Genomic DNA, 10,465 nt, shown 5'->3' with positions numbered 1-10,465 from the left:
GAGAGCGTGCCAGGTTTTTGGGCTGAGCCAAGCGGTTGGTTCATTTAGACGGAAAGGCCTAGCTACAAAATTACATATTCTGTAGCTAGGTATATATAAATACATATATATGACAGCAATGAGGTGTTAGACGATGGAACAGTACTTGCCAGTGGCTATCTGAACTTAGGCCAACTCTAACCAAATCGGCAAATCCGCTTTTTTTAGTGGTACAATACTTTGCAGTGTTACTGTAGCAGATGCAACGAACTCCAACGGAGCCGGCATCCGTGGGTACAGGAATGCGGTGGCGGCAAATGAGGAGAGAGGGGCGGCTTCTTTGCGGTGGCGGCAAATGAGCCGCATCACTGTCGCTCTTCTCATCGCGGATGTCGAACGCATACAGCCGGAACCGCCCGCCGGCCGACCCCAAGGACCGCCCCACGCGCCCCTTGGACTCCTCCGCCTCTGGCGGCTCGCGGAGCACCGATGCGCGGCCGCGGGCAACGTCGTAGCGGACGAGGTGGCGTCGAGGGAGGGCGGCGGCAGGCCAGCAGGTTGGTGGCGAAGAAGATGAACCCGTACGCATACCGCGCCCTCAGCGACTGCCGCCTCCTCGCCTCGTACGCACCGTCGTCTCCACACAGCTCCGCGCCTCCTTCCTTGGTCATCATATCCCGGCTCCTGCCGTCGCCGTTGCTCCCGAACGAAACGCTTCCTCCGGTCAGATCAGCACTTGATTTCAGCGCGGAGCAACCGGATTGGTCGCCGCAACAATGCCGTACGGAATTCGGACGCGAAAGGGAAGGGGAGACGAGTAACTCACGGGCGCGCGGCGTTACTCCTGCTCGGCAGAGGCACTCCACGGCGGTGCGGGGCGGCCGGGGGTGGGTGTTGTGCTGCCTCGTTCGCTTTGCGCCGCGGGTGAGTTTGTACCAAAAAAATAGGAGAGAAGATAGGGTTAATGTATAAAGTATTTGTTGGAGATGGTTGAAAAAATAGTCCTGTAATAGTGATAGTGGATATTGTAATAGTATTATAGAGTACAAAATTTTAAAGTAGCTGTTGGAGTTGGCCTTAAAAGTCAATATTGGAATGCGGCAACAACAGTGCCAAATTTATGGAGTTCATTTTGTTGGTCCAAGAGCGCACTTATACACGCCACCACAAAGGGACACAAAAATGGTTCCTCTAATTTTAAGGTCATCGTGACTTTGTAACTAACATTTGAGGTGAACTTTTAGTGGATCCATGTGTTAGTGATAAAGTCACAGTGACTTCAACGTTAGAGGATCCTCTTGCAAAGGGACACAGAGGTCGCCCGACATATCTCAACTGAAGTTCTCGCTGACTGCTAGTTGGCTTCCAGTTCGATGACCTATGTGTATAATAGGATCGGAGTCCACTCCCAACCGCACGACGGTATGAGCTAGCGGCGGTTCGCCACCCGGTGCGTGACTACTACATACAGATGCGGTCCTTCCCACCTCCGCGCGTAGCGACGCACGCATAACGCCTGGGTCGTAACATATTTTGGTGTGTGCATGGCCACTCTCAAATGGTTTGGTGCGTCGTCCGAAGTCCAGAGGGTGACGTTATATGTGTGTGTGTGTGTGTGTGTGTGTGTGTGTGTGTGTGTGTGTGTGTGTGTGTGTGTGTGTGTGTGTGTGTGTGTGTGTGTGAGCTAGGCTGATTGCATGCAATGTCATTTTATTTGGTTGTTTATCTATTTGGCCTTGGTAAGAAGGGATGGTGTCTGGTTGTCCGCACGAAAATATGTTGTATGATATAAAAGTGGATAAACAAGTGTTATTATGATATCTATTTTGTGTAACTATAGTCTTGTCACTACTACAGAATGTCACATATCTGATGGGATATCACAATCGATTAAAAAAAACCTATTTATGATAAAGAAAAGGCAGATAGTTCCTTCTCATCCTCCTCGTTGCCCTTCCCGCTTCCTGATTTGCTACCGTCGTCACTACTAACACAAGTTTTGTAGCTACAGTTGTCGTCGCGCACCTTGTCCTCTGACCGCGATAAAGAGGGCACCAGCAACAACTAATTGATGGCTCTCTTCGTCGAGCTCGGCTACGGCAATTAGGAGCCACCTTTAATCGACGGTGAGCCCAGTGCTGAGGAGGAGTCCGAGTCTGAGGAAGACAAGCCCGAGGAAGAGGAAGAGTCGAGCGACAATAGCGACGATGATGAAGAGACGGTGGATTTGGGCAACAACAAGGTCACCGATGAGTACAACGGTGACTCCAATGACGAGGAGCTTGAGGAGGAGGGTGACAGCGAGGAGGGCTCCGATGAGGAGGAGCCAAATGAGGAGGGTGACGATGACAACGATGAGGGCGATGAGGAGCCTAAGGAGGAGGAGGAGAAGGCCGAGGGAGATGATAATGATGACGATGGCAACAAGGATGAGGAAGGCTATGAGGAGGACCCTAACAACCCACACTGGTCCTAGCTGCTGTCGACCAATGATGACGATGACGATGCCCCTCCTTGAAAAACAGAAAATTGCAGTAGATAGTAGTGTGTGTGCATGTAGCTACCACACGATAGATATATAATGCTAGCTAGCTATAGTTATTAGCTTAAGCAATGGAGGCGATGTAGCGACACCTAATTTCATTTTAGCTTCACAGGACAAGGATCGTAATATAGTAAAAAAATAGAGTTTCAAAGATATTTGAGACGATAATAGAGAAAAAGACGACTACGAAGATATGATATTTGAGGAGGATTTGAGAGGGGTATCATGCCAGGGCACCTGGTGTGACTTCCTCTTGCGCCGAGGTTCCTGTGTGACCCTTGATGGCCGCGTCGGCGCCATATGTAAAGGATCTTGGGGCTTTTTCAGCGTGGCAAACCTAATCACTCCACTGCATATGGCGTGACGGAGTTGATTTGTCACGCTATTGTATCGGGCGTGATAAAAAGATCTACTTTATGGCAATTTAGTTCGGGTGCTATTATTAAAATATTAACTAGAAAAGGGCTAAGAAAATCCCCAGGAATATGATCGTGATTTACTTGGGCCTATCGGCCATGTCACAGTGCGCTGCCGATGGGACAAAGAAATTCATTGGACTGGACTGGACTGGATCAGCCCACCTAATATCTCGCAACCGACCACATCCGATCTTCTCCTGAAAAGACCATCTGATCATATCTGGATTCGGGATCAATCCAGATCGAAAGAAAATGAGAACAACCCCTCCTGAAAAAGGAAAACGAAAACAAATGCGCCGTAAACAATCACTAAGAGCATAAATAATGGGATGATTAGAGGATATGCTTATGAAAAAAACTAATTTTTTTCTTAACTGCACTAATAACACGGGTGCTTAAGCGAAGAAAAAGATACTTACTTAAGTACTACTATTTATATTAGTGCTAATAAGATAGTTAACCATATTTAAGTATTTTAGTTTTAATTTGCATTAAAAATTACAATTTTTATTTAAATGCTTAACACTCTTTTTTTAAGATACCTAGCTATAAACACCTGGTATTGTTTATGACCTAATGTAGACAGATTTGCATTTTCCCTGAGAATTGCCAAATCATACGTGTGAAATCGAGCTACTTCACACATTCCACACTCTTTTGCCTCAAGCACGCACGTTGGATCTTGTCTGTTTGATTCGCCGATCCATATTCGATACTCCCATTTCACAACGTTTGGGAGCGGGGCCGAACGGCCGAGGCGTCTGCGTGACTACGTCCTTGCGCCACCACAGGTTCTGGGACAAGCAACCCGTGGGTCAGTTCCGCGACGCCTTCGACCCGCCCCTCCCCGACGCGCAACATCGTGCCTCCCTGGCCAGAGCCATCCCCGCTCCCAAACGTTGCGCGCCGAGACGGCGAGGCCTCCCCGCATCCGTGGGTTCTTATCGGTGAGGCCACCAACGCACCGCTGCGGCAGCCGATGACTAGCGTCCCGCTGGTTGCCACTTCCCAGGTGTGCCCGGCAAGCGGGGGACCAGTCCGTGGCGCTCCGGCACACGGGAATCAGACCACCAACCATTCATTTGGTCCAGGCATATCGACAGTGCATTTGCTGCAGGTCAAACCGTCGGTTTAGTAACGTGCATTTCAGGATCGAACCAGGCCACTCCACTGCACACCGGGTCCAAAAATCTAAACAAGAGCAAAGTAATGGTTGGCGAAGGCCTCCAGAAGCCTTAGCTTATGCAGGAAGTACGGAGCCCAAAAGCTCTAAAGAAGCTCTTGACGATGTCTCCTTAGTATTATCTGTGAGCTGAGATATTTTCCCTAACAATACCCCTATATCTGCTGGCCCTAAGGTGTGGAGGGGCGAATAGATGTAGAAGTAACTAGCTTCAGCCCAGCCTCATAGTGAGGATATCCTAATATAATTTATAGTCATTGAAAAGCCTCTCAGTGATGACCGTAAGCGATGGTGACGAAGTCAGATGGAGATGTGGTAACCCGGAGGAAATGGTGTGGTCCAGAGCCCAATGATGAGAGTTGGAGATATCAACTTGGTTTATCTGAAATTCAGCAGGGAAGATGCAGTCCGGAGCCCGACGAGGGTCACCTAAGGTTGAGCCGATGTCGAAGCCAATGGTCGTGGGGGTTTGTTGGGATTTACGTGCACCAAAACCTATGCTGAGGTCGAAGGCGCAGTAGTCGTTGGAGTCGAAGGCCATCGGGATTGGAACAGAGGCAATGCGCTTTAGAGCCCATGCTGAGGCCAGAGGCATGGAGGCGTTGGAGCCGAAGGCCATCGAGGTTCTAATGGGGGGCAATACGCTTTGGAGCCCATGCTGAGGTCGGAGGTGTAGAGGAGTGTGAGTTGAAGGCCATCGGGGTTTGAACAGAGGCAACGCACTCCGGGGCCCATGCTGAGGGCGGAAGTGTAGAGGCGTCGGAGCCGAAGGCCATCGAGGTTTGAATGGAGGCAATGCACTTCGGAGCCTGTGTTGAGGTCGGAGGCGTAGATGCGTTGGAGCTTAAGGCCATTAAGGTTTGAACGGAGACAATGCGCTCTGGAGCCTGTACTGAGCCCGGAGGCGTAGAGGCGTTGGAGCCAAAGGCCGTTTGAAGCCTTACGACGGTCAGAGCAAGCTCTTCAGCTTTTCTGATGGCGAGCCTTTTTGTCATTTGAACCGTCAAAATGGAGATCATATGTAGAGGCAAGATATTCTCCCTGTTTTTTAGCACAAGTACTTAATGACGCGTGGTAATGTCAGTGCGTCTGACAGGGTAATGCGCCAGTTCTCCTGGGGTCTTGTGCCAGTTTCCCTTGCATGCACGAAAATGGATTCAAATAATAAATGCGACAGGATGTGTATGCCAAAAACTAGGGCGCTATCGCGGAGAGTTGCCGCATGTGCACGGATTTGACCGGGATGTGGTCACGAGCCCTTAGAATAATAATTAGGAAGGTCGCGGGACGACACTCGTGGTGGTTCCGTTTCCTTTCCTAGTCATACGCAAACGATTGGCCCAACTATAAAAGATAGGGTCTACCTAGTTGATTATTCATTGCTGTGTAAGGGAGCATTTCTTCTTTGGTTTGATCATGGCGTCCTCCTTCTCCGCATTGTCGGAGATGTCAATGATTTTGATTGGCTTGACTGGGGCGGGGTCACATATGGTGCCGGCACTAGCTTTGCTTGTCGTGGTGCCTCCGGGGGTGACCAGTTCCGTGGGCATGCTTGCAAGGTTGGAGCCGATAACCATCGTGCTTCCATCTTTACTGAGAGAGCCGTCCCTCACCACTCCATCTTAATCTCCAGTTCGATTGATCTCTCTAGTCGATATTATCGATATCTCTGATGATGAAGAGGAGGTCGACATGGATCTTTTAGAGAAGGAGATTGACGAGTAAGAGAAGATGGAAGCGAAGAAGGAGGCAGCCCAAGCGGAGAAGAAGAAAGCCAAGGAGGAGGGAGAGAAGGCCATGAAGGAGTCCTTTTCATCCTCATCCTCTAAAAGCACGGGGGATGGCTACTGCATCAGCTTCTGCAATGGTAGGCCACAGATGAAGCGCATACGCCGATGTTACGGCTTGTAGTTTTCTTCCCCATCCTTTGTCAGTGCTTTTGGTCTCGAGTAGTCAAGATACTAGGACCTCGGGAAGGCATGTAAGTATTTTTTGGATGTGAAATTTAGTAATATAACTAAGTCTTAGTGTTTTTTCTTTTCTTTCATCGAAGTGTATGACAATCCTCCGGACATGCATCCAGGCATGTTTTTTTTGTGTGTGCACCTAAGCTCCAATGCCTCACCTTCCCCGGCCCACTCACACCCAACAATTGTTAGCGGCTGGAGAATGCAATTGTAGGTATTTTTTTAGTATTTTAGGGACGACTGGAGCGACGAAGTCTTACACAGGTTTAAGCCTTAATGCAACTGAGGTAGTTGTCATCTACATGCAGAGGGTTTGGATCCCGACACTTTAGCGGGGGATATTGACCTCGTCGTTCTTGGCGGAGGAGGTGTAGTCGATAGTGGGCCATGAGACGAGTTCTTTGATGGAGGGGAGTTAGTTTTAGAGCCTAGTGGCAGTGAATGGAGGTGAAGCCAATGATTAAGGGAGAGGGAGACAGTTTGCGACCTCCTCATCCTTGGTCGCCACTAGATTCTAGGATGATACAAAAACATTCTTCTATCCGATACCAGTACATATTTCTCTCTAAATTTGTTCCAGATTTCTGACTCAAAGCAATCTATTCGGAGCCCGGCAGCAGTTGAAGGAGGTGAAGACGATGGCTAGGCTCCGGAGGCAGGGCCATCTGGAGCCTAGCAGCGGTTGCCGGAGGTGAAGTCGATGGCTAGGCCGAGGGAGACAGTCTACGAACCCCTCGGCCCTTAGCTATGATGAGGCTCTGGAGACAGGGTCATCTGGAGCATTGTGGAAGTTTTGTCGGAGCTAAAGCCCATGGTGAGGCTAAGGCAACCACTTTGGTACTCGGTCAGCGCCATCGAGTTACTAGAGGGCTCTGTGCCTCTATGGCATAGATGCTATGCCTTCAACTTGCCGAAAGGTTTTTCGTACCTCTATGGCATTGGGGCTTACGCCTTCATCCTAGGGTTTCTTTTTACCTCTACGACATTTGGGCTTACACTTACGACATGTCAGAGGGTTTTTAGTACCTCTACGGTATCGGGACTTTCGCCTACGACTTGTCAGATGGTTTTTAGTACCTCTACAACATCAGAGTTTACACCTACGACCTATCGGAAGGTTTCTAGTACCTCAATGACATCAGGGCTTTCGCCTACGACCGGTTGAAGGGTTTCCTTATTCCTCTACAGCATTGTGGCTTACGCTATGATTCATTGGAGGGTATTCAGTATCTCTACGACATCGGGGCTTTTGCCTACGACTTACCAGAGGGTTTCTTTGTACCTCTACGACATCAGGGTTTACACCTATGACTTGCCGGAGGGTTTCTTTGTACCTCTACAACATCAAGGCTTATGCATACGACCTGCAGGAAGGTTTCTAGTCCCTCTACGACGTCGGGTTTTACGCATATGACCTGTTGGAGGATTTCTAGTACCTCTACAATATTGGGGCTTTCGTCTACAACTTGTTGGAAGGTTTTTTTTACCTAAATAACATCGTGGCTTATGCCTACAACATATCGGAGAGTTTTCAGTACCTCTATGGCATCCGACTTTCGCCTACGAACTGCCAGAGGGTTTCTTTGTACCTCTACGACATCGGGGCTTACACCTACGACCTGCAGAGGGTTTCTTTGTACCTCTACGATATCGAGACTTACGTCTATAACCTGTCGGAAGGTTTCTTTATACCTCTATGACATCGAGGCTTTTGCTACGACCTGTCAGCGAGTTTTCAGACCTCTACGATATCGAAGCTTTCGCTTACGACCTGTCGGAGGGCTTCTTTTTACATCTACAACATTAGGGCTTACGCCTATGACCTATCAAAGGGTTTTCAGTACCTCTACAGCATCAGGGTTTTCGCCTACAACCTACCAGAGGGTTTCTTTGTACCTCTACGACATCGGGGCTTACGCCTACGACTTATTGAAGGGTTTTCAGTACCTCTATAGCATTGAGGATTTCCACTACGACCTACCTGAGGGTTTCTTTGTACCTCTACGACATCGGAGCTTTCGCCTATGACCTGTCGGAGGGTTTTCAGTACCTCTACGAAATCAAGACTTTCGCCTACGACCCATCGGAGGGTTTTCAAGGTTTTTAAGGTATCTCTGTTACCGAGGTTATGCCATCGGTGAGGGAGGTTTTTAAGATTCCCTGCCACCAAGGCTAAGCCATCGGTGGGGAGCTTTTTTACGATGTCTCCGCCACTGAGACTAGACCATTGGTGGGGAGGTTTTTAAGATGTCTCCGCCACCAAGGCTAAGTTATCGGTGGAAAGGTTTTTAAGATATCCTTGCCACCATCGGTGAGGAGGTTTCTAAGATATCTCTGCCACCGAGGCTAAGCCATCGGTGGGGAGATTTTTATGACGTCTCTGTCACCGTGGCTAGGCCATTGGTGGGGAGGTTTTTAAGATGTCTTTGCCACTGGGGAGGTTTTTAAGATATCTCCATCACCGAGGCTAAGTCATCGGTGGGGAGGTTTTTAAGATGTCTCCTCCTCCCGAGGCTAAGCTATTAGTGGGGAGGTTTTTAATCTCTATGCATTATTTCAGCGAAGTTATAACTTAAGTTTTGACTATAGATATAACTTAGGTTTTACCGTTTATTGTAGAACAGAGATATAACTTAAGTCTTACAGTATCCTGTTGATACCTATCAGCTATCTGACGTAGAGACTTTCAATCAGATAAGCTAGCTACTTTTAGAGTACACTGACTATGTTGTATAAATACTAACTAGCTAGGTAAGCTATTGCTAGGTGGCCATAAACGGGTGTACTTTTACCAAAATGAGGCCTCCACGGTAAGGTCGAAGGTCAGGAAGAACTCCACAGCCTGAAGGCAGCGGAAGGGTCGGCTTCTCCGGCCTGGGTTGCCTACCGAAGGGTCTGGGCTGTGTGGGCATCCAGAGCACTTGGAGCCCTATTGCAGGAGCCCTGCACCTCTTTGCCACAGTCAATCCCATTAGTGTCGAACCGGACAGGGGAGGCATGTCAGAGGCCCCTACCGCTCCGAAGGCTCAGGCAGGGCCCCCATGTTGTAGCCTTGCCGGACTCTATTTATGGCTAGGGCCTTTTCGCGACTCGGTCCTCACCGTTGGGGTATTGCACTGTTAGCGGTGGAGCCATGGGTGGCATAGCTAGCCGAGGGGGGCTCGGTAAGGCCCGGCCACCCACCTTGTAGCCCGTTGCAAGCTTGTGACCTCTGGGTCACCTATTGTTGGCTTTTTTCCCTTGCCGGGTGTCCCGTCTACCTCTTGAGGTAATCTTCTAAGAAAGCTATGAGTGTTCGACAACCGTCTGTATTATGGCCACGTCGGGGTCCATGCAGGATACACCAGTACCCCTTCCGGTGGTTTCAAAGCTTGTGGTTGGTGCCAAGGATGTCGGCGGGATCTGCGTCCGCTGGGGCCGTTGGTCTCCCTGAAGCCTGCTTCCACGCAGGGAGGCCGTCGGGGCGCTGGGCGACCAGGCTCTCGGAGGACACTAGATCGACAAAGGGGTCGGGCCCACGCATGAGAGCCCCTAGGCTCGAGCGCCCAGAACTATTGGAAGTCAGCTTGTCTGGCTACAACCTCGGCCGTAACCCCTTGGGGTGCGATGGGGTCCTCGTTGCACCACTATTGGAACGCCTTCGTGCCAACTTGGGCCTCCGTGCCAACCCAAGCTGTTGGGTCAGTGGTGGCTAGATGGTTTTCATTTCGCCTAGCTGCAGAGCTGGTGGGTGCACACGGTGTGCCCGATCGCAGCTGCCATGCATACATTTGCATGAGTGCGATGATGGAAACAGTTGCTTTGGCTTGCACCTTTGTGGCCTTTGGTGGTGTCCTACCCCTTGCACTTCTATGTTCAAGTCCTCACGGACAGTGCGCTATTGATGAAAGAGAAGATGTTTTCCACGAAGAAAGTACGACAAGTCTCTTCTAAAGATGAGACTCGAGCTTAGAGAAGAAGTAAAGAGGAGAGAGAAACAAAAATGTATTTATAGTAAAAAAGATAAGGTCCCCTAATCTGGTGGCCAAAGGTCTGTATTTATAGTGTCATTTAGGGTGTAAATATATAGGTATACTCTTACAGAGATAGTGATACAAGCTATCACTGTACCGCAAGGATCTAGGGCCGATCGAATCGCACAGTCCGAACCTAGATATGATATTTTTACCCTACTCAGAAGATATTATTTACTATAGCAAATACAGTAGTACAAGTGATCCTAAGGACGCGGTACCCAGCCAGTCGTTAATTACAGCGCTGCATTATCCCGGGTGTCAAAGTAGCCTCCACTTGCATCAGGAGGTTAGAGTGACCACCACTTATATCGATATTAACTGTCGATCACTTCATGTCAGATCAATTGACTTTTTTT

General features: G+C 49.2%; 1 protein-coding gene across 1 annotated transcript; it reads left to right on the top strand.

Moving 5' to 3' along the window:
- The first annotated feature begins 468 nt into the window (after window positions 1-468).
- Window positions 469-2,455, top strand: LOC133928181 (uncharacterized). The gene is made up of 2 exons (XM_062374422.1): window positions 469-903; window positions 2,087-2,455. The coding sequence occupies exons 1-2, from the start codon at window positions 469-471 to the stop codon at window positions 2,453-2,455; spliced, it is 804 nt and encodes a 267-aa protein (XP_062230406.1).
- Window positions 2,456-10,465: the final 8,010 nt, after the last annotated feature.

Source organism: Phragmites australis, chromosome 9 (assembly GCF_958298935.1).
Source record: "Phragmites australis chromosome 9, lpPhrAust1.1, whole genome shotgun sequence".
In the NCBI taxonomy this organism is placed as follows: domain Eukaryota; kingdom Viridiplantae; phylum Streptophyta; class Magnoliopsida; order Poales; family Poaceae; genus Phragmites; species Phragmites australis.
This window is presented reverse-complemented; position numbering and strand designations above follow the sequence as displayed.